The sequence below is a fragment of the Haliotis cracherodii genome, unplaced genomic scaffold (assembly GCF_022045235.1).
Source record: "Haliotis cracherodii isolate W230 unplaced genomic scaffold, xgHalCrac1.p SCAF_6, whole genome shotgun sequence".
Lineage (NCBI taxonomy): Eukaryota > Metazoa > Mollusca > Gastropoda > Lepetellida > Haliotidae > Haliotis > Haliotis cracherodii.
Window position 1 is genome coordinate 29,479,200 of NW_027266319.1, and position 25,927 is coordinate 29,505,126.

General features: G+C 42.1%; 2 protein-coding genes across 2 annotated transcripts; both read right to left on the bottom strand.

Annotated features, from left to right (window-relative positions):
* Positions 1–2,037: 2,037 nt before the first annotated feature.
* Positions 2,038–22,023, bottom strand: LOC139445169 (protein rolling stone-like). The gene is made up of 5 exons (XM_071226289.1): positions 21,901–22,023; positions 11,134–11,283; positions 8,871–9,108; positions 7,801–7,911; positions 2,038–3,939 (listed from the first exon to the last, which is right to left on the bottom strand). The coding sequence occupies exons 2-5, from the start codon at positions 11,227–11,229 to the stop codon at positions 3,563–3,565; spliced, it is 822 nt and encodes a 273-aa protein (XP_071082390.1). The 5' UTR covers positions 11,230–11,283; positions 21,901–22,023; the 3' UTR covers positions 2,038–3,562.
* On the bottom strand, positions 14,484–25,584 carry LOC139446354 (antifreeze protein Maxi-like). Its single transcript, XM_071227693.1, has 2 exons — positions 25,539–25,584; positions 14,484–15,049 (listed from the first exon to the last, which is right to left on the bottom strand). Exons 1-2 carry the CDS (start codon positions 25,582–25,584, stop codon positions 14,484–14,486), a joined length of 612 nt encoding a protein of 203 aa, XP_071083794.1.
* Between the last annotated feature and the right edge of the window lie 343 nt (positions 25,585–25,927).

A 25,927-nucleotide genomic window follows, 5' to 3' on the forward strand; every position in this document is an offset into this window, starting at 1 on the left:
TAATCTGGGGGGTAAAAAACATTGAAGTCGAATCGTTGTAGAAACCTGATTTCTAATTGGCTCAAGCATCCACTCATCATTCATTTTGATTGGGCGGTCAAAGTTCACCTGATGCGACCTTGTTACGAGTTGGGATGGGGTAGCCTAGTGGTTAAAGCGCTCGCTTGTCACGCTGAAGACCCGGATTCTATTCCCCACGTGTATAATGTGTGAAGCCCATTTCTATTGACAAAGTAGACACAATTTATGGATAACAACTTCTTTAATACTGCATTGTCCCACCAGTGTGATATTGCTAATGAATATATAAAAGTCTCGTGTGGAACCATTATTCATTTTAAGTCATAAAACCATTCTCAACTAATACCTCAGTGTCATCGAACTGTAATACTCAAGAATGGTCACATGTTTACTGCAGTTACCGTATCCCCTCTTCCATCCATCGATTAATATGATCAGGGTTTTTCTGTATGTCACCAGTGAGGTCGACGTGCTGCCCCGTTTGAAAAGTCCGACAATGTGCGCTGTTGGATTTACAACCCATGTATAAATCTCCGATTGGCTATGACTGAAAACAATTGTTAAATCTATAAATCAGTATCTTCCCTAATGTCTTACCTCCAAATACGTTTGGGTTATTTTCCTGATCGAAAACGAAAACGGATTTTGGAAAACAAGATGGCGGCCCCAAGAAACCACTTAGTCTACCTTTTTTGTTCAAGACCGCCTCAAAGCTTGTCAACTGACTGACGGACACACCTTATCTTGTAGCGCCGTACAAAAACTGAAATCGACCGATGAACTGTTAAGGGAATATGGTAATCGCAGCTGGTTGAAGTATTAAAGGATTTTGTGTCTGAAGGATCGTTGTCCTACCGTGAAAAACGTCACCTTTATTGAAGAAGCGAAGACGAAGGTTTTAAATACGAAGTGATGTTAGTGGTGGAGGGATGGCCACGGAATGTGAGCGACGTGCATATTGCATGTGTGGTCAGACGGTTTTGTTTCTTCGGGAAATGGTTTGATATCCAGAAATAACTGATTGTATGTTGATTGTCTGTTCTAGTTCAGAATTGCACCGATTATGATCCGTGTCCTGTCACCATTGTACGCCTGTGTTTATACTGCTTCTCGGGGCGGTCGGGGTGTTTATACTTCTTCTCGGGGCGGTCGGGGTGTTTATACTGCTTCTCAGGGCGGTCGGGGTGTTTATACTTCTTCTCGGGACGGTCGGGTAGCCTAGTGGTTAAAGCGTTCGCTCGTCACGCCGAAGACCCGGGTTCGATTCCCGACATGGGTACAATGTGTGAAGCCCATTTCTGGTGTCACCGTCGGAATAATATTGCTGGAATATTGCTAAAAGCGGCGTAAAACCATACTCACTCACTTGTACGGCTGCTGGGAAGGCGGATTATGCAACTGCAATATGCTACTTAAAAAAAGTTAAAAAACACCGATTCCTTCTTATTACTGTAGTAAATATGTCATGGCAAGACCGATTAACGGTATTAATATGAATTGAGTGAGTGAGTTGGGTTAACGCCGCTTTAAACAGTATTACAGTTATTCAAAAATATAATCCAACTCACTCACTCCTACTGTTTCCTGGGTATTCTGTGTTAGAGTTGGTCTACAACAACCTATGCTTGTCGTAAAGGCGACTTACTGGAGCAGGTGATCAGGTTCGGTGACCTGGTTGATAGAGTGTCGTCGTACCCTGACGGCGTGAATCGTGGCTCATAATATCAATCACCGTTTTGTCAATGTCTGTTGAGAACTGTAAATCAAAAGAATATAACCAAACTGTCTTAATTATATGTGTTTATTTGCCATCACATTTTTTTATTTTATACAGCCAGGATGTACAGATGAGTGAGTGAGTACGACGCTGAAAGTACTATGCAGGCTAATGGAGCATACTAATTTCTAATTAAACGAAGTTTGTTCAGAAACATGCCCCCCCCCAAAAAAAAAAAAATAATAATAAAAAAAAAAAATATATATATATATATAAATTTTTATAAATTAAAAAATAAATATAAACAAAATTAATTAATTAATATATTAAATCAAATGGATGCTCCCTAACAACGGCAGCGAGCCAAGAATAGGTTCCACAAACAAACTACCCATGTTGAAAAGGGAACCTGTGTGTTGGGGATGACGAGCGAAAGTGTCCCACCATACGCTTTAAATTCCTTGGAATGCATGGTGCTTATGATAGATGACATATATGAATGTATTGTTTTGTTCATGTTATGGTGACATCCAGAATTTCAATATCTACCTCGATAAATATATGTATTTAACTAATATCAGTGTGTGTTTTGTTTTATTTTGTTATGCAGTTAGTTATGAAATTTCTGATACACACAGCATTTATCTGAAAATATAAACTCGAATGAAATGGTACTTTTTGTGGGGACTGCCCCATTGACACAATGCAAGCAAACACATTATATTTGTAATATGCAATTACATAACACTAAAAGCCAGGTGAAAACTGCTCTTGGATGCTTGGAGCATGATGGAGAGTTCCATGTTGTAGGAGTAACAGATGCTGATCACTGAATCTTAGTGCCCCTGATTGGCTGCTTCTCGTGAACGTTCCTCGGGGTGTTTGGTGCTTCACCAAGGGGGTAAAGAGAGAAAGCTATTGATAAGGGTGACGGGCGAAAGCTAATGATAAGGGTGACGGGGAAAGTTAATGATCAGGGTGACGGGGGAGAGGTAATGGTAAGGGTGACGGGGGAAAAGCTAATGATAAGGGTGACGGGGGAGAGGTAATGATAAAGGTGACGGGGGAAAGCTAATGTTTAGGATGGTAAGAAAGTTTATGTCACAAGATGTTTCGTGAAAAAATATCTGGAACAAAATGGGGAAAAGTAACGCGCTTTATTGTTTATTTGACATGCTGTGAATCATAATAACTGGTTATTCTTGAACAAGAACACATGTATGTTTCTTCTTCCATTCAACATCATATGTCGCAAATAAGTCATTGTCATCCAAACAGGTCAATATAAATAGTATGTATATACTTGATTACATACAAAAACTGTTTAGTTTTTGCAGGTGGTGGATCGATTATATTTTTATACATATGCTTTCGAGTCAAGCAAATAATATAACATCATATGATATACATCTAGACCTTCATATCTGTGATAAATTGCTTACTAGATACATGTCTGCTGCGCATCCCTGAAAGCGTTTATATGAAGTGTAACAAAATTGATATTAGTAGACGATTAGAAGTGCCACATATTGCTATGCACAATAAAATATTTGTTTGAAGCCATAATAATACAAAACTGCTGATGGGCATTTAAGGCATCAGATACAACAAATTGACATTTAAAACACAGTAGGGGTCATGCAATTGCAAAATTAATTCATTTTTTACCCCAGTCATCATTGAACCAGTTTAATGTTATACAAAATAACCCTGCCACAGATTACTTATATTTAAAACGTCCATGAATGTGCGGTGGTTAAATAGACATCTCTGATATCACAGTAGAATTGACATTTTTCTGAGAATGTGAACTTCACAACCCATCTAGACCAGATCTGCGACTGATGCATTCCGGGTACATGTCTGCGCAACACATACCCTGAACAGGTGTATGAAGTACACAAACCAATGTAAGAAGATAGCAGCAATAGCGGCACCGAGGGACAACCCCGCGCTGATACCTGGACTGTTCCTCCAATTTTGGACGCTGTAGATGTAGGGCTCGTCCACATCATTGGTGCCACCTGCCAATACGTAGGTGGCGCTGAAGATGCCGTAGGTAATGGCTAAAATAAATGGTTGGTAGAAATGCAGCAGCCGCACCGGCACAGCCGTCACCAGGAGGTTGAGCACGACGTAGATGAGGTTGGCGCCGTGGGTGAACACGCTGATGTAATCGTAACCTTGGAAACCCTTGGCATCTGGGAATAAAGTATCACTGGGGTTGTTATTTGGTTGAATAAAACTATGATACCATACTTGATGAACCAGGATATTATATCTCCATTATGATACATACTCCTGACCAAGTCGCCACCATTGTTTATAGTTTCGGAAGTGACGACACCACCTTCATCGCTCCATTCTCGAACCTGTCACCTGATTCCCCACCCGCTCAGGAGAGTAAATTTATTGGTTGGTTTGTTAGTTTGTTGTTTAACGCCGCACTCATCAACATCCCAGCTATATGACGGCGGTCTGTAAATAATCGAGTCTGGACCAGACAATCAAGTGATTGACATCATGAGCATCGATCCACGCAATTGGGATACAATGACATGCATCAACCAAGTCATTGAGCCTTACCACCCGATCCCGTTAGTGGGTTTCTGAAGACCTACCCCGGATCTTCACGGGTCTTAAATTTATTGGACGGCTATTTTTAGCGTCGTGCAATACGAATCGGACTCAAAACGATGCTATGGAGACGAATGAGTCCAGGGTATTTATCATAACAGAGTGGAGATATATTACACTGGATAAAGGAGTTACAAACACGTATATGCTCAGATTCTATAATGAACGGAAACCGACATTAGCATTTGTAGCAATCGTGTCATTCCGGAAATTAGAACAAGCAGTTTCGAATGATTTAAATGATATCAGCAGTGAGGAAAGGATTTTATTTTCATCAAACCTTTTACCATAGGTGTGTGACATGGCGAAGAACAGTATTTGTGTTTTCCGGTACCTTAATGCACAAGCAGTCTAGAGTGAGAGCACTCACTCTGACGCAGACAACAATGTCTATATTTGGTATATTCTCAATGACCATTCTCCGATACAGCCAAAGGTATAATGGACTCTGTATAAAGGGCCTTAAAGAGGCCATTAAACCTTTTAGCTGAATCCTGATTGTCATCACCGCCCACCTCGGAACCACACAAAACCCCGCCCACATCAGTTCTTTGTCCACAACTGCACATGCACATTGTCTATCTACAGCCGAAGAAACTCGTTATGTTCGCTTCTTTCTTTAAGTTTGTTGATATTACAGTCGTGCCTCGTTTATACGGACACTTGCGTCATTTCACAATTCGTCCGTATAAACGAATTTCCGTATAACTGAAACCAGCTTCTTACTGGAAGAGTTACTTTCCTTCAATTATGCAACTCATGACAGATGACAGAGCAAACCGATACATCCACTCAATCTTTATTCATACACGTTTCAAACATTTCCTACATGATACACTATGTCTATGGTTTCTAAACTTGCTGACGGGTGTTTTTCTTTAAACAGACAAATTTCCCTTTTTTTCGCGTGCTGTAACTGCGTGTCGCTTACGTTTCGCTGGTTGACAGGCCATACTTACACAACTTTGACCTCTGACCTCCACAGAAGCCGGGGGCATGGGTGGCCCAGTCGTCTAAGGCGCCGCGATTCGCTGTGCAGAGTTGCGTCCCCTGGGCACGCCAGGAACCTATGATTGTGGGTTCGAATCCCGGTTCGCACCGATTATGTTTCTAGGTTTGTCAGCACCATACCCGTGCTCGTGGGTTTCTCCGAAGTGGTAAACGTCTGAGACCTGCATCACTTCGGGCTCTCCTCCCACATTAAGCTGACACGCCGTAATATGACTGGAATAATGTTAAAAGCGGCGTTAAACCCAACTCACTCACTCACTCCACAGAAGCCATATTTATCGAATGGGATTACATGTACATGTATTCTAATAGGGACAGACAACAACTAACACTCAACAGGAGACATTGCGACTGGTGAAACTGACGACTGACGTCTAGGGCTATGTCCAAACATGTGTCCGTTTAGGAATAGAGTTGTCAAGATATGATTCACATCAATCAACGGTTCACGAAGAGACTTGACTTGAATAGTCATTGAACTTCTTATCATATAGTCATTTATTATGGCCACGTTGCATTGTGTTATGCACATGAGATGTTATTAACTATAGTCACATAAGCATATCGGGTGTTCTTTAACTTCTCTTGAGTATTATATCACGCAGAATATCAACTATGGTAATAATAAGGGACGGGGTATTCATTAACATCTTGTGAGTAGTATATTATAGAAACGACAATGGTATATAAAATCAAGGTATAGAAGTAAAATCCTCAAATTCTGTTAAAACAAGTTTAACTTGCTCTCAACTATGTCAAGAAACTGGGATAGAATTAGCCCCCTTGGATATTCCGGACTATAATAGGTTCCAGTACCCCATGCTTGTCGTTACCTGAGGCTGATGAGTTAGTCCTGACAAACACAGGAACATATTTAAGAAGTCAATGCGTAAGGGACGCAACTCTGCACAGCAAATTGCAGCGCTGCCAAAGTCTGGGGATGTAGGAGTGAGTGACTGAGTATGGTTTTACGCCGCTTTTAGCAATATTCTAGCAATATCACGGCGGGGGACACCAGAAATGGGCTTCACACATTGTACCCATGTCGGGAATCGAATCCGTGTCTTCGGCGTGACGAGCGAACGCTTTAACCACTTGGCTACCCGACCGCCCCGGATGTAGGAATTAAGCTCAGTAGTGTGATGGTGATGGTATACAGTGTATATCTTTGCGCAGCGGATGTAGGACTTGACTTAACAGTGAGAAGATGGTATGCACTGTATCCCTTATCACTGAGGATATAGGACTTGACTTAACAGTGTGGAGATGGTATACACTGTATATCTTTGCGCTGCGGATGTAGGACTTGACTTAACAGTGTGGAGATGGTATACACTATATACCTTTGTCCTGAGGGTGTAGGACTTAACAGTGTGGAGATGGTATACATTGTATACCTTATCACTGAGGGTGTAGGACTTGACTTAACAGTGTGGAGATGATATACACTATAAACCTTTGCCCTGAGGGTGTACGAATAAAAGTGTGGAGATGATTTACGCTATATATCTTTGCACTGAGAATATAGGACTTGAATTAACAGTGTGGAGATGATATACACTGTATACCTTTGCCCTGAGGATATAGGACATGACTTAACAGGGTGGAGATGATATACACTGTATACCTTATTCCTGAGGGTGTAACTTAACGTAACAGTGTGGACATGATATACACTATATACCTTATTCCTGAGGGTGTAACTTAACTTAACAGTGAAGAGATGGTATACACTAAATACCTTTGCACTGGGGATATAGGACTTAACAGTGAGGAGATGATATACACTGTATATCTTTGCACTGGGGATATAGGACTTGACTTAACAGTGTGGAGATGATAAACACTGTATACCTTATCCCTGAGGATATAGGACTTAACTTAACAGTGTGGAGATGGTATACACTATGTACCTTTGCCCTGAAGGTGTAGGACTTGACTTAACAGTGCGGAGATGATATACACTGTATACTTTATCACTGAGGGTGTAACTTAACTTAACAGTGAAGAGATGGTATACAGTACATACCTTTGCACTGGGGATATAGGACTTAACAGTGAGGAGATGATATACACTGTATACTTTATCACTGAGGGTGTAACTTAACTTAACAGTGAAGAGATGGTATACACTACATACCTTTGCACTGGGGATATAGGACTTAACAGTGAGGAGATGATATACACTGTATATCTTTGCACTGAGGATATAGGACTTGACTTAACAGTGTGGAGATGATATACACTGTATACCTTATCCCTGAGGATATAGGACTTAACTTAACAGTGTGGAGATGGTATACACTATGTACCTTTGCCCTGAGGGTGTAGGACTTAACAGTGTTGAGATGGTATACACTGTATACCTTTGCCCTGAGGGTGTTGGATTTGACGTAACAGTGTGGTATACTCACTGTCGTAGATCAGCACCCAGTACATCAGGCTGACCACAAACGCCGAGGTGTTGGTCAGGTTGGACAGTACCCACAATACTTTGTTGTACCACGGATTAACCCCTTTCATTCCTGCTCAATAAATACAAACAAGGAACTGTTACACAAGATGGTGACAGAATCAGTAGTAAAATTTACTGTGTAAATGTATAGAAGAAACAACAGCGCATTGAATGACTGAGAGTGAGGTGAGGTGAGATGAGGTTTAACGTCGCGTTCAAGATTATTGCACTTATATATCGACGTGCATGCACGTGTGTGTTTGTACCATCCGGAATAATGCGGTGTTTTATAGAGCTGGTGCATTGAGATAGCATGACTGACAAATCCTTGTTTTGCCCCCTTAATCCCGAGAGTCGGGCAGGGCAACATAAAGTGCCATCTGTTTACTTCTTTTGGTATGACGCTGCCGGGGATCGAACCCCCGACCTTCCGCTCTACAGGCAGACGCTCTACCATTAGACAACGGAGACGGTAACCAGAGAGCGAGAGTTGGGTTTGGTCATGTTATGTCGCTGTACTATCTCCGACTGACGGGTGGAGGATGGACTCACTATCCATAAGCTGACTTGTACCTACTGTCTTGAGTTCAAATATTGAATGTCAAGGGTATTTAACGGTACCGCTTACGGTATACGCGCTGCCTAAATGACGTCAGTGTACTCCCGTGAAGTAGGACATGTGAAAGTCGTTCCATATGTGTTGTCATGAATGACAAGGCCAGCCAAGAAAGTTCAAAATTGTCAGACTGGGGATGGAGGATATTTTTGTATTATATCACCATATTGCCATGGTATAACAAATATATACATAATATAACTTGATTCTCATGTACCACGTGTTGCCCCAGATGGTTAAAAAGGATTCAAGTGCATATACGAAATTTTAGTTGAAAAAGTCATTTCTTAACAATGCTTAAAAATCTACGGATAAAAGGTCGTTGCATCACCATCGATTAGCCATTTCTTGTTTGTTTCATTTATCGCCAACATCAAACATGGGTGTATACTTTCTTTTGCCCGGCAGTTTACCTTGGAGTTCCTTCCTGCTGGTGATGAAGTAGTACAAAGTGATGATGAAGTCGACGGTGTTGGTCACCACAAGAAGCATGTAGGCCCACGTGGTGAGGAATATGAGAAATTTTGGCTGGTTCTGAACGCTGCTGGCGAGAAATCGAGTCAGGTAGGCCCTGAGACCGAATATTGCCACGTGGTAGAGAAACCATATAGCCCTCCAGACCAGGTACAGCACAGAGGGGCCACGTTTCCACTGAAAGTAATCAGTGAGAGAATGAATTGTGTTTTACGCCGCTTTTAGGTGAGGTGAAATGGGGTTAACGTCGCGTCCAAGATTATTTCACTTATATAGCGAAGTGCATGTGTGTGTGCTCGTACAAGTCCAGACTGATGTCGATTCATAATGCTAGCTCACTGAGATACCATGCCGCAGATTAACATGAATACCCCCACGCAGACACAGTATACTGACTCCGAGCCGACCAGTCCTTGTTTTAGCCCCTTAATGCCAGACAGGGTAACAACAAGTACCATCTTTTAACGTGTTTTGGTATGACGCGGCCGGGGATCGAACCCCGGACCTTCCGCTCTCTGGGCGGAACTCCTTCGTGAGATGACGTCATACCCGAGATAGGATGTATTTAGGACACACTATGACGTCATGTTAACATCTTGCCATCAAGGAATATTACCTATTGTGTTTTTGTATGTTTTCTTCACAGCGTGATTGGGATTATGTGTAATATGATACTAAAGCACAATGCAATTTTTCATTACGCTTGTCTTAAGTAAACGTAATGTAGTAATATTTTTAAGAAAGAAAGAAAATTTAAACTTTTGACTTTCTCGAACGTATTTCATTCGAAACCGATCGCGTAAGTGCAAGGCCCCGGATTTGGAAAACATACATTTACTAAGTTAGACAAGGGTTGATGCATGCAAAACATGATTCACCGGCCTGGGAAAAACGACATTCATTTATTTATTTATTTAAAAAACTGGAGATTGGGGCGCACACAAAAACATTCTGTGGGCTCCGATATTTTTCTTTACTATTTTGTCTTAATTTGTTTCTTTTGTTCGTCGGACGTTCTGTTCAAATGTAGGACCGCATTTATATGCAATATTGTAGGAATATTGTAGGGTCCACAGCACGATATATAGAACCGTTTGAATCCTTTTTTTAAAGAACCTTGCGATCGTGTGTGAGGAAAAAGAGCTTACAAACAGATCCTTTCTTTCGCGATGATGAAACCGTCAGCACAATCATGGTCTAACGAGAGATAACCGATGAGCCAACCAATCAGAAAACAGGATTCTGAAATGTCAGGGTAGAGTTAACGTTAAGCCTCAAACTCGATTAGGGGGCACGGGTGGCCCAGTCGTCTAAGGCGCCGCGATTCGCTGTGCAGAGTTGCGTCCCTTGGGCACGCCAGAAACCTATGATTGTGGTTTCGAATCCCGGTTCGCCCCGATTATGTTTCTAGGTTTATCGGCACCATACCCGTGCTAGTGGGTTTCACAGAAGTGGTTAACGTCCTAGACCTGCATCACTTCGGGCTTTCCACCCACATTAAGCTGACACGCCGCGATATAACTGGAATACTGTTAAAAAAAGCGGCGTTAAACCCGACTCACTCACGATTAACGATGTTTATGCAGTTTTGTAAACCTATTCATTGGGATCACTATTAAGTAAGAGACTTCTTTCTATAGGTATTGAGACCTATTGTGAGGTTTTACTTTCCAGTCGGGTTAAATCTCATAAACAGGGACGTTGAAATGTCCCTGGGATTTTATATAATATCCCAGGGATATTATATATAGGGATTGTAACATGTAATGAAATGTAAAATCAAATGACAAATGTTTTCTTTATATTCCTAAGGATCGAACTCGCAACCTTCATATCTGTAGCCCAGTGAGTGTACCACGAGGCTACAGAGGTATTGAGCCACACTGGCTTTTAGAATGTCCTTTTCAAGATCCGTACGCCAGCAACAGATATTTTACGCGCGTTTCCTAAGGTTCATGGAAAGTATGTTCGAAACATAAAAATGTTGCTAAATGTTGTTTTAAGTTTCTTTTTTCGGTTTATAAGCATGGAAAAACACTTTCCCTCGGTTTTGGTAGACAGAGCATGCCCTGGGGGTCGGGAAAAATTGCGGGGGCCTAGCCCCATTGGTTTTTCCCTCTCCCCAGGGCATGCTCTGTCTACCAAAACCTCGTAAGCGTGTTTTCTCCAATACGTAAATTTGCTATTGCTGTGGAAACCTACCTCTGACCTTGCGAACGTTCCCGGGTAGTCATAGCCCAGTAGAAAGTTCCGAACTTGGAACTCGTCCTTGAACCTCTGACCACAGGACACCGTCATGGTACTGGGCGATGGTCAGACAAGGCAAGTACTGGCGGAGGTAAATCACAGACGCTGAAATACGTACATGTCAATTAATGTATGACGAAAAATGGAAAAAGTTATACAGCTCTATTGGGATAAGGGGCGATGGCGTAGTCTAGTAGTTAAAGCTTTCGCTCGTCACGTGGACGGTCGTGGTTCTATTCCTAAAATGGATAGAATATGTGAATAAAAAGCGACAAACCCTTACATATTCATAAGAAATATCTGCTAAAAGCACGATTCCGATACCCTGTCCCACCTGTGGCACCGATCACAAAAACATGCAAAGGCAAGTCAATTGTTCACCTGAAAAACAACATCATGGAAACATGCGGTACAAGTCAAAAAAGGGAAATGTATCGGACATCATTGTTGTCACTGATCGTCAAGTTTGGAAATCTCCTCCACGTCTGACTACCATAAAACGTTTTGAAAGCTTTACTGATGCCTTGAGTGAGTGAGTGAGTGAGTATGGTTTTACGCCGCTTTTAGCAATATTCCAGCAATATCACGGCGGGGGACACCAGAATCCTGAGGCCTTGATCATTATGAATCTTCGTAACTGCATTCATGAAGTGGTGGCTGTACATCCTATTACTGAACAGTCAGTCGCCATCAAGACACTGCTCCTAAAGGGAAACAATAAATATCAATCAACGTATTCGGTGTGGTGAGCACGACAAGGCTGTCGGTGTTTTCACGGTCAGTCAGTATGACGTAAAGTTTCTTCTTCGACTATCAAGATAAATACACACTTCTGTTTTGTCAACTGTCGGTTTTCATTTGCTAAACCGATCGTGGAGTAAACCTACCAGCTCGTACTATAAGCCAGTGTCGCCTTACACAAGACCACAAGTACATGTAGCATACCTGCTTCCACAATGTAAACAGTCCAGCGGTTTGTCAGGAGGTTATGGCAGCCGAATCGTTCTTACTGATGTCGTGTTGATACCTCGCGACAAATATGGTACGATATGTTTAATCAATAATTATTTTGAGGACATTAACAGTGCTCTTATTACCCGTTGCCATGGATTTGGCGAGAGTTGTGAGATACATCAGTAGTCCATGCCTCACGCAAGGTCATACAATCAATAGATTGTAGAGGAAATAGCCAATTCATGCATATCGTATTGCCCCCAAACAGGCCTATTTCACGTGTCATTTCAGCTTATATAAGTATAAGAATGACGATGATGACAATTGTGATATCGATGATGATGATGATGATGATGATGATGGGGGTGGTGGTGGTGGTGGTGGTGATGACGATGACGACGACGACGAAGACGATGATGATGATGATGGTGGTGGTGGTGGTGATGATGATGACGACGATGACGATGACGACGATGAAGATGATGACGATGATGATGACGATGATGATGACATTAATGATGTTTTAGTTTATACTTGTAAATGGGTCTCAGCTGTGCGTGAACACATTCATCAATTATCCTCGTCATAAACTGTTATTGAACAGGTTGCCACTGATTCCGCGTGTTTTGTTCCTTGGTGTTCACGCCGTGTCGACCTACAGGTGCGAGGACATCAGTGTTTAGACATTAGGCGGATGTGAACGTGGGCCAGAGAAATACGACCAAGCTAAAGGTTAATCATAAGGCCCGGGATAACGCATGCAATGTTACAACCCTTAACGTAAAAAAATACTCTCAATGTGAAAATAATACATTAAGGGTTGCGGGTTATCCCTTGTCAAAATGTAAAATGTAAATGTAATGTAAAAATTACCCTGAATGTAAATAACGTTTACATTAAGAGTTGAAGTGACAGACAATATTTATATTTTACATTTAGAATTTTCACCATGAAATAACATTTATCGAAAATTCATGAAATTTCACAGATTTAATTGATCGTTACGTTGTGTAGATGTGCAAATGACTAATCATCCATCTCTACAACCTGGTTGCTATATGCAGGTTAATTAAAAGGGTTTATGACCCCTGACCGATTTAACAGATTTCTATCGAACTTACTGCAGTACAAAGGTAACATTTTACGATACTCTGCATGGCAACCTCTTCTCCGCTACTACCCTAATGCCATAGCAACGGAAAGTTGGTTGATTAAAATGTAGTTATTGTGCGATTTCGTTCAATGTGTATATTTATATATTATCGTTCAATGTCTATATATATTATCGTTCAATGTGTATATATATTTTATCGTTCAATGTGTATATATATTATAGAAACCCTACCACAATACATGGACATATACCAGATCAGCTGATGCGACTTTTCGGTCGAATCATATTGGAGCAGACCATTGGTAGATGGTGGTGCGTTGATGGAATAGTCCATTAACAGAGTTTTGCTTAGACTTAGAGTGCACTTAGACTTAGCGACGATGTGCACAGGTGGGAGGTTGTTGACCAATTAAAAAGATTCCTTACTTACTTACTTACTTTGGAGATTTAACGTGCGCTTTCCGACTGATGCGTATTTCGCACACGGAAAAAATTGTTAAAAGATTCCTGAACTAGCTGCCCTTTTATAGGCTGATGCTCCTCCAGAATATTTAGATGTAATGTTTCAGTTTCAGGGGTAGTTAGTTTTAAGTCAATGGTAAGGTTCCATAAGGTTTGTGGACAGAAGCTTCTTAGACTGACACAAAACGATCGGTGGTATTGGGGTATATCCTTCTGGCAAATAAGTTGACTTGATGTCGATCCACAGGTGAACTGAATAAGGTGACCTGATGGGACTTCAAGGCAATGTCACGTGCCTCTGCCTCTGGTGAAGAGGTTTTGTAACAATAGGAAGATCATCACATTCTTGTGGTGAGAAGTACGTGTAAACAGTTGAGAGATGCGTTTGTCATCCTTGGCCTCGGCCATATGATCATCAAGAATAAGCACATTGTTAATTCGTGCATCAAAACAATCTTGCAGATTATAGGGAATACCTTTTACAAACTTCACATGGGGTAATGTTTTACTGACTGATTCATACAGTGGCTGCCATTCTGTATAACACCGTATGATGTTGATGGGTGTTGGTTTTATGTATCCATTCAAGAGTATATTGTACATCAACATGGTCTTGTCACATCCACTTGGCACTACAATGACAGCATGTGATGGAAGTGAATACTTAAATGTCTCTCGTTCCGTTTGTTGTGGTACTTGTGGTGGTACCTGTGGCACTGGTTGTAGTGATGGCAGCGGACAGCTGTTGCTAATTTGCTGCTGCTGCGGTAAATAACTATTTACTTGCTGCTGCTGCTGCGGTAGTGGTAGATAACTGTTTACTTGCTGCTGCTGTGGTAGTGGTAGATAACTGTTTACTTGCTGCTGCTGCGGTAGTGGTAGATAACTGTTTACTTGCTACTGCTGCTGCTGCGGTAGTAGTAGATAACTGTTTACTTGCTACTGCTTCTGCTGCGGTGTTGCTGGTAGATAACTGTTTACTTGCTACTGCTGCTGCTGCGGTGGTAGTAGATAACTGTTTACTTGCTACTGCTGCTGCTGCTGCGGTGGTGGTGGTAGATAACTGTTTACTTGCTACTGCTGCTGCTGCTGCGGTAGTAGTAGATAACTGTTTACTTGCTGCTGCTGCTGTGGTAGTGGTAGATAACTGTTTACTTGCTGCTGCTGCGATGGTGGTAGATAACTGTTTACTTGCTACTGCTGCTGCTGCGGTAGTAGTAGATAACTGTTTACTTGCTACTGCTGCTGCTGCTGCGGTGGTGGTGGTGGTAGATAACTGTTTACTTGCTGCTGCTGCTGCTGCGATGGTGGTAGATAATTGTTTACTTGCTACTGCTGCTGCTGCGGTAGTAGAAAATAATTGTTTACTTGCTACTGCTGCTGCTGCGGTGGTGGTGGTAGATAACTGTTTACTTGCTACTGCTGCTGCGATGTGGTATATAACTGTTTACCTGCTGCTGCTGCTGCAGTCTCTTTGAAAAGTATGTCTAAGATGAGACAGTTTCACTTGATCACCAACTCTTAACTTAAAGTGTTTCTTGATAGGTTTAGCCTTTACCTTAACTTTAGTCAAAACCTTAGATTTGACAGGTTTGATTAATGTGTCAGTGTATTGTTCTTTCCATACTAAGGCTTCATTGCTCTAGTTCATGTCTGATGGTGTTCTTTCATTTAGTAATCTGTGCGGTCTGTGATTATAGTCTTTAACCACATCTTGTAGTACATCCATGTAATGATACGCTTGCTCGTATGTGAACTATCTGTATATAGTTGTGTTGAGGGTGCGAATCACACGCTCAGCATAGGCCGCTTTTGTTTCATTCTGGGTGACATAAAAGGTGATACCTTTGTTGTTATTAAATTCACGGCCTTTATCCGACTTGATGATCTTTGGCAAAACGCGCTGTTGTAAATATGTTCTTCTTGGCTTTGACCACAGATTCGGGAGTCTTTTTTTCATGGCTCCCTCCCATAGACATCTTGAAAAAATATTGATTGCTATTAACAAGTCCTTGACACTATCATTATCCGAAGCTATGTTAGACACGTCTGCTAAGCCAATATCCCATCGAGCATTCAAACCTTTAGCCAGCACTCAGTTCCGCTTGAACCTATGCTTCAAAGGCCTCTTAAGCGAATAGGCATCTTGGGACGTAAGTCAAGTCTAAATGCGATGTAATCCGATATCAAATGTTCCCTCCTTATTCACAGTATGATAGAGTTTAGTGGGTCCAGGAAAGGAGACGGGGTATTTTGGATTAAAATAAATACCAGACAAATACTCCTTCCATCCTTCAATGGGCATGAAGTCACTGTCAATAATAATAACTGTCTTCACTACAGGTATTTATATCACACGCTTCACTTCAGGCCTACTGTAGCCGACTCATTCAAAAGTTTCCAACATTGCCCTCAACGTTGATCTATTTATAACACAGGCTACCCCGACATTGGTCAACGACCTGTCCTCACGATCACGACCTCTGGCGGGCAATTTTTAGCTTTGCAATTGGGCACCTGGAACACCCCTTTTCCTGTCATCAATTGAACTCTACTCGGCCCACTCAGGCACTCCATTTGCAGCTTTTTTTATTCTTCACTCCTTGTGGAAGCTTCCTGCCAAGTTTGGTTGAAACTTACCACCACGACATAGCTCCCCGCGGAACTTCGTACCAGGTGAGCTATACATGCTATCTTTCAACATAGTTCATGAATAAATCGTATTGGATTGTGTAGATTTCGCATGACGGTTGAAGTACGCCATGCAAAGACGGATGGCAATACGTCACATAAGCCTTTCGGCCATTTTGCATGTATGGACAAAACTTAAGCTAACTAGAACTTTCCTGTGGGACGTATGATAATGTTAACTTGAGTATCCAAACGTAAGCATTGGAAGACATAATCGCAACCTTTATTTTTCATCTGAAGATTTTATGAAATAGGGTAGAGTTCTTAAAGGATCAATCAGAGGCCCCCATTCCATTGACCCGGTAAAATAAAAACCTATTTTGCTGAGTTCGGAGTCCCATAACATGTCAATATTCAAAATTTAAACGAAATCGGACATCGCATCCCTGGTTTGAGGAGGATATCGGACAAGACTGCCAGAAACCATCTTCGCGAGGCTGGAATCCGACCCAGAAAACCAGTTATCGTCCGTGTTTTGCAACAGATCCATCGACAGCGACACTTGCGTTGGTTTCATATCTTACAGCCTTGGAATTTGGAGTGTGGTTTGGCGATGAACCACGATTTCTTCTTCGGCAGCGAGGTGGAAGACAACGTGTTTATCGTCGTCGAAATGAGCGTTTTGTCTCACATTGTGTACGTGAATTCGAAAATTTCGGTGGCGGTAGTATCATGGTGTCTGGGCCATATCCTACACCACGAGATCTGACTTGGTTGTGGTTCAGGGAAATTTGACAGCAAATCGCTACATGAATCAGATTCTTCAACCTCACCTTCTTCCAATCATTGACCGCCAGAGGGTGCTGTTTCAACAGGACAACGCCCGACCGCACAAAACTCGTCTCACGGTAGACTACCTTCATAATGCAAACATCAACGTTTTGCCCTGCCCGTTGAGATCTCCAGATCTCAACCCAATCGAACACCTCTGGGATGAGTTCGATCGACGTGTACGTCAACGTCGGAACACGCCGCAGACACTCCCATAACTGACCAAGGCGTTTCAAGCAGAATGGCGCAGAATTCCGCAAGACAGAACTCGTACACTTATCCAGTCAGTGTCGAGGAGGTGCAGAGCCGCGATTGCTGCCCGGGGCGGTCACACGAGATACTGAGTTCAGCGCAACCTTGTGGCCTTATGTGACATGACTATGAACAGTTTTCAATGTCTTTGTACAACGACAACATATGACTATCGCGCTCCCAAATTTCATATTTGTATCTGTGATATTAAATTAAATATAACGACTTTATAAGGTACAATAAATTTACTAAAAATCTACCTGAGCGTTTCTTTTTTTTAAAAAGTGTAAGTATCGCACGGTCGTCATCCCGGGACTGCAGCTTGCTGCATACATACATTGATATATTATGTCTATTCTACACATGCACTTCAAGGTCTTGACTCTACATTCCCTCCACTATACAATGGCATTTATACAAAACAGTTATTTCAATATAAAACACGCAATTCATTTCTATAATATTCTATGGTCCTCTTGGCGGAGCCCGTAAGCAATAGTGTCTGTGGGTACACGAAAGTTTGTTTGGGAGTACAATTGTTCATACGTAATTTTTACAGGAGGCGTTATAAGAAGAATAACAAATATGACAAAAAAGCATGCCAGGTACGTTACTGCGATATACAATGATCTATACTGGGCACAGTGCATTGCGCTCAATACAACACACGCGTGTAAGTACGATACACATTAGCAGCTGTTGCAACGCAAACTATGCGTTGTCCTTGAGTGTCCTAACGTTGTCTTCATTTTGGAGTTCATGAATATTACCGCTTCTTAGAAAGAATCGATAAACATGAATGTTCTTAACATGATTATTGAGTTATCATAAATGCAGAAGTACAATCGTGCAGATCTCTGTTGTCCCAGACGTATGACATTCAGCACAGACGGTGGTAAAATTCTGAACACTGTAGATAGGCAGAAGTACAAACAGAGAGCATATAGCTATGTTAATGTGTGAAGCTCATTTCTGGTGTCCTCCGCCGTGATATTGCTGGAATATTGCTTAAAGCGGCGTTAAACCATATTCAGTCGCTCAGTCCAATTGCCCAGACAACACACCTGGCAATTCAGTTCTCTCATGAGATATTTCACAGTCTCTCACAGTCATACAGAGTGCTCTGCGGAAGTTGGAGGTGCACCAGCGAGGCCAAAACGATATAGATAAGATAGGATAACAGACCTATTTTTACAAGGTGGGGGTTCAGCGGTTAAATTACAGGAAATTAGTAGTAGCATTGAAGCAGAATTGGATAATCAGAGGGATGTTAATGAGGCCTATGATGATTTCTTGTCCTTTATGAAGTCACAATTGAATTAGACAGTCGGGCCTACTAACACCAGCAGAAAGAATAACCGAAATTGTAAATCCTTTTAGAAACCCTTTTGGTGTGATGAGCGCCAGTGCTTGTGGGATTTGTCAAGTGTTTCTGAACGCCAGTGCTTGTGGGATTTGTCATGTGTTCCTGAACGCCAGTGCTTGTGGGATTTGTCAAGTGTTCCTGAACGCCAGTGCTTGTGGGATTTGTCATGTGTTTCTGAACTCCAGTGCTTGTGGGATTTGTCAAGTGTTCCTGAACGCCAGTGCTTGTGGGATTTGTCATGTGTTTCTGAACTCCAGTGGTTGTGGGATTTGTCATGTGTTTCTGAACGCCAGTGCTTGTGGGATTTGTCAAGTGTTTCTGAACGCCAGTGGTTGCAGTGTAAAAAGAAAGAATTGAAATGTTCCTTCCAAGCTACAGACCAACAGCGTTTGCTGGGCAAGTACAAAACACAAGACTCTCGAATATCTTGAAAACTAATAGGTAAATTGGGTGTGGCCAATTCGACCATTAATCTTCAGAACTCTGACGTCGTCTTCACCTTTGGAAATGACGTCATCAACTATTCTAAAGGCTCCGGATATCTAGGACCATGGTTCCACGAAAATTTTGACTTTAACTACACAACGAAAGAACTGTTAAAATCGGCCTACAGGGCATTGGTGCGTTTTAATCAGTAAATTCAAGACTGTCGTGCGAGTGGCTGATGACGTATTTAATGCCTTATATAATAATCTTGTCCAACCCATTCTTTCACTTGGATCTGCGATATGGGGTATAAGAGAATTCAGAGGTATTAACAACGTTCAACACCAAGCATGCCGATTCGTTCTTGGAGGAGGCTGCAAGACTTCTGACCACGCCGTCCCAGGTTACATTGGTTGGTTATCATCTCTGACAATGACAACGAATTGAAACTTGGCGGTTGGAAAACAACTCAGTTCTACTGATCACGACTGAATTATTTCGGCTGCCGTTCATGGTCGTATACGTAAATCGTGGACTCGATATGTTTTGTCAATATTAAACGGTCTCCAGATTCGTACCACAATTGAGTTTTACATTTCGCATTAAGAATTTGAATCCATTAAGAATTGTTTAATGGTCACAGATGCGCTAATTACTGTAAAGAGTTGGCGTCCATTGTCTAGTGCTAATCACCTATCAGCGCCAATCATCTGGTGGCCTTCCTTGTTAGTTTCCATCTTTTGTTATCTTATTACTTTTGTTGTCCTTACATGTGCATATATTAAATATGCTCTCTGCCTCATAGCATTCATTCACCCGATGAAGGAGTATGCATATAATCCGAAACGTGTGTTTCCTCATAATAAAGAAGTTGACATCCATTTATGTTCTTCATTATACTTATCACTTCTAAATGTCATTCAAAGACTTAGGATAGATGAAGACAATCGTAAAGTTACTTCTTAAGATTCCAGTTTAGTTCAGTATGTCCTATCTTCATGGGTGTGCCTTCCGTGTTTTTATGAATTTGATATTGCTGAATTTTCCCATATGTACTCGGATATCCAGTGTCCAATTATGTTTTCTCACTTTAAATAGTAGCAATACAACCATAGTCAGTACTGCAGGTAAGCAAATTAAAATTTCAAACATCCCTCTGAAAAACCGAAACATTATGGAAAGGAAATAGCAAACGCAGTTGTAAATAATATCAACACGGAAGCTGTCCCCAAACTGACCCAGTTATTGACCCAGCACGTGCTATTATTGACTTTGCTGAGGATACCGCGCGTCTGCTGGTGATTGTTTGTTTGTTTGTTTGTTTGTTTGTTTGTTTGGTTGGTTGGTTGGTTGGTTGGTTGGTTGGTTAATAAGGCACAAAAGACAATGACATGAAAATAGATCAACCCAAACAGCCTTAATACCCTTAAACCTAAAATGAACCAGACCTGTGACTCAGACCTGTGACACAGACCTGTGCAATCAACCTAAATACAAGGACTATCATGCAACATATTGATAATAGCGGATGAAATGAAAGTTAACCTAGACTACTGAATTTCAATCTGTTGATTTTGTGTGTATACCTGTTGTGCAACACCAAACAATTCTAACACCACAGCTGCATATCTCACATGACAACAGACCTTAGAGTACACATACCCGTACACGGTGCATCCTTTTATTCATTACGGTTATATTTGAATATGATCAGAAACCTTCTCAATATAATGAATACTGGCTGTCCTCTATCTCACTGCTGTGTAACAAAATACTGACGTGACAAGTTGACTCTTTATATACAGTAGTATTATTTAGGGCTGGGACGAGTCCAATTTTACTACCCGGGTACCCACACCCCTATTACCCGACCCCACCCGGGTACCCGCTGTTGGTGTCAAGAGATAGGTACGAAATGTCTGATTGGGAATAGTTTGACAGTAGTCCTGGCAGAATGTATTTAGATACACGTATAAAACGATGTGGAAATCTAGACTGCTTCTCATGCATACTGTAATCTAAGTGTGTAACGGTAGTAAATAGTGCACTGTCCAACACTATCATCATTCATATTATGATATTTATAGCCTTAATCAATCTTTACCTGGGTGGTGTCGAAAATCATGTCTAAGTACCTGCCAACGGCATTGACTCTTCATTTGCCAATTGTTGTCCATTGCCATATCTACATGTATATACTGTATATGTTTACACCTATACTGTTAGCTCCACTATGTACATCCACATACTTCTGTTTGCTGTACTGGACTTGTCGTAGTTGTGGGGTAATTATAAATTTACTTGAGGTAATTTCAACTCAACTTATTTCTATTAGTAAATATTCTTCGTCTTCAATTTGAGCTAATTCCCCATCAACATACACCACATTCCGACTATTTACTATTCGGTATTCCAGAAACAAGTGTAACATGCTTTTCCTGTCGCTAATTCAAGACATACAATTTATATTTTTCTTTAACCTCGTGACAGTTTTCTCTGGAAATACCCCAGCCCTATTATACCTCCTCAAGGAGAACTATACGCATCAGCCATCAGCCGCAGCTATATATTTAGTTTTCAATCGAAACCCTCACAACATCGAAATCATCAAGTCATTTTTTCAAACATTTCAAGACAGAGATGTTTTCAGATCACCTGTACATCTCGTTACAAGTTAACTACTTACTTTGTTTATATAGCAGTACTCCTTGGTCCAGCTTATCCCTCCTTTTTGGGAACCTGAAACATTGGATGTACGCCAATAGACAGTTCACTCACACACCCCGTTGACGATGTAATGCCGTGTAGCGGCCCGCTGCCCCAGATGAGTTGAAGTACTCTGGGTGTGATGAAAGCATTGAGGCAGAACGCTATTGTTCCGTTGACAGATCACGTTGTAGAGACGACGTGGCGATCGACACTGTACTTCCACTGAGGCTCTACACAACGTAAATACTGCAATAATCCAAACGCCTTATAAAACGTTCCGGTTCTCGAAAGTTGCCTCCGCCATTTTGCTTATTTTACACGGACGCAGTCCGATATGTATTAAATATATCATTACTCTACGTTTACGCTCCTCACTTCAGCCCGTCTTAACCCCTACATAACCGTCATTAAACCTCCCCGCTCCGGCCTCCCTTAAACCCTAGTCTAACCCAACATTAAACCTCCACGCTCCGGCCTCCCTTAAACCCTAGTCTAACCCAACAATATACCTTCCCGCTCCGGCCTCCCTTAAACCCTAGTCTAACCCAGCATTAAACCTTCCCGCTCCGGCCTCCTTTAAACCCTAGTATAACCCAACATTAAACCTTCCCGCTCCAGCCTCCCTTAAACCCTAGTCTAACCCAGCATTTAATCTCCCCGCTCCGGTCTCCCTTAAACCCTAGTCTAACCCAACATTAAACCTCCCCGCTCCGGCCTCCCTTAAACCCTAGTATAACCCAACATTAAACCTCCCCGCTCCGGCCTCCCTTAAACCCTAGTCTAACCCAACATTAAACCTCCCCGCTCCGGCCTCCCTTAAACCCTAGTCTAACCCAACATTAAACCTCCCCGCTCCGGCCTCTCTTAAACCCTTATCTAACCCAACATTAAACCTTCCCGCTCCGGCCTCCCTTAAACCCTAGTCTAACCCAACATTAAACCTTCCCGCTCCGGCCTCCCTTAAACCCTAGTCTAACCCAGCATTTAACCTCCCCGCTCCGGTCTCCCTTAAACCCTAGTCTAACCCAACATTAAACCTCCCCGCTCCGGCCTCCCTTAAACCCTAGTATAACCCAACATTAAACCTCCTCGCTCCGGCCTCCCTTAAACCCTAGTCTAACCCAATATTAAACCTCCCCGCTCCGGCCTCCCTTAAACCCTAGTCTAACCCAACATTAAACCTTCCCGCTCCGGCCTCCCTTAAACCCTAGTCTAACCCAACATTAAACCTTCCCGCTCCGGCCTCCCTTAAACCCTAGTCTAACCCAGCATTTAACCTCCCCGCTCCGGTCTCCCTTAAACCCTAGTCTAACCCAACATTAAACCTCCCCGCTCCGGCCTCCCTTAAACCCTAGTATAACCCAACATTAAACCTCCTCGCTCCGGCCTCCCTTAAACCCTAGTCTAACCCAATATTAAACCTCCCCGCTCCGGCCTCCCTTAAACCCTAGTCTAACCCAACATTAAACCTCCCCGCTCCGGCGTCCCTTAAACCCTAGTATAACCCAACATTAAACCTTCCCGCTGCGGCCTCCCTTAAACCTTAGTTTAACCCAACATTAAACCTCCCCGCTCCGGCGTCCCTTAAACCCTAGTCTAACCCAACATTAAACCTCCCCGCTCCGGCCTCCCTTAAACCCTAGTCTAACCCAACATTAAACCTCCCCGCTCCGGCCTCCCTTAAACCCTAGTAAAACCCAACATTAAACCTTCCCGCTCCGGCCTCCCTTAAACCCTAGTCTAACCCAACATTAAACCTCCCCGCTCCGGCCTCTCTTAAACCCTAGTCTAACCCAACATTAAACCTTCCCGCTCCGGTCTTCCTAAACCTCAAGTTCAATCCCAGTGTCTCATGCGTGTCGAAATAACCGACCAGAATGAAGATCGGGTGGTCGCATTGCGTTTCCCGTATATTGCTTTGGCTGCTGCTCATGTTATCAACCACTGGTTTGTCTAATAAAACTCATCATCATTTACAAAGCTTTACAGGAGCGCACCGTCATATAGTCGAGATATTTCAGATGGTGTTTAAAACAACATTCACTCACTCGTTTCCATGCATTGTTTCTTGTGGCAGATATCCGAATACCCCCTGGCCTTGCGGTTTATTAATATAATTTTGTGCCAAAAGCATGACTCGTTCAGTGAATAACCCCAAGCCCCAGTGTATATGCACATAACCAGGGTAATATTAATATTATTCCAAACCTATATCGCTGTCTGACTCCACTGAACCGTTTAGGAAAAACCGCCAATTTCTATAGTGTCAAGTACCTCCCAGTGCTTGCTTTGGACATACAACGCTCCACGTAAGCCTAGGATTACCTATAATTGTCTACATGACCATTGGTTCTGTGATGTGTCAGTACACCATAATACATTGTTTGATAGGCATTTCTAAGAAGTTGGATGACAAAGTAGATATAATTGATAGGTAACAAGTTCGTTATCTTACTGCAATGGCGACGTTTCGGTATGGATCTTTATGGCGTTATTAAGCGAGAACGGTATAAGAATTTATAACGAAACGTCGCCATTTCAGTCCCTGAATATCCAATGTGAGGCTCATAATAGAGACGACCCATGTAAATACTAAATTACAAGTCAGGTAAGTGGGTCATGTAACTTAATATGTAGGCGACCAACACTGGAACAACTGGAAACTTAACAAGGGATGCCAATAGTTAATTAGCGCTAATTTGTTGGAACCGATTTGTAATTAGCAGTGGACAAACGGAAGTCAGCCGGATTAATTAATTATAGGATAATAATAAGACAGATAGATGGCGAAACAGATTATTTGAATCAGTAAGTTCCAAGCACTAGGCAGATATGATCCCTAGTCACGGTTGATGGTTGGCTGGTAGATCTGATGTGAAAGGCCTCTTGTAGTTTCCAATGAGACCATTCACATTTAGGGTGAGGTGTAATGGGGCTCTTCAGAGAAGAAGAGAGAAGATTCCGACTTTATCGTGAGCAGGTGTATATGAATCACTATCTAATTCTGATGAGTCCAGTGCACAGTCCAATGTCTCTTCGGACTTGAGTATGTTTTAGAAAATAAGCGACGAGCGGCAGTTGATCATCGTACAATAAAACACTGCAGGGAGAATAAACCCGGCAAATAATGACGAGTCCCTGAAAATAATCCGACCTCGGCAGTGTCAATTTTACAAACAGGGGGGGTTACGTTTGGTATTTCCCAAATATTCTCAAAACTTTCCTGTCCATGCTAAGTACCTTTTTATCCCCAAACAGATTGTTATATCGCTCCTACTTTTGAATGCGACCGTTCGCCCACAGCCAGCTACACTAGACACTTCCCTCTCAAAAATTACGTGATAGAAATTACGACGTCATCAAGTTGCGAGCGCATGTTCGAATCTCCAGAAATGACGTCATGAGAGAACAATGTTTAATCGTGTAATAAACCATGCTTCGTTCGTTATTGTTCTTTACTATCGTATATTATCATACTCCGTATCGGAAAAGTTGTTGATCGGGTATATATATCATTGCTGCCCGAAAACGTTCATTGTAATCCCATAAATACAATCCAAATCCTTAAACACAGTAGCGACTGTAACCGCCAGGTGCCCGGATGACAGCCCCTACCTTCCTCCTCATTCCCCCGTGGTCTGTCACACAGTCCCTGAACCATATTCTCTTTTCTTCAGACCAACCCTTCCTGCAATGCAATAGCTCTACATGCAGCAACTTTGGACCATCGACAGGTTCAAACTGTAGCTGTTTGTTTCTATCAAAATGTTAAAATATTTTCAGAGACTGTGTGTGATCTAATTCCCTGAGTGTGTCTTCTGATACGATCAAGGGGTAACTGCTTCCAGTCACGATGAGTGAGTGAGTGAGTTGGGTTTAACGCCGCTTTTTACAGTATTCCAGTCATATCACGGCGTGTCAGCTTAATGTGGGAGGAAAGCCCGAAGTGATGCAGGTCTAGGACGTTTACCACTTCGGTGAAATCCACCAGCACGGGTATGGTG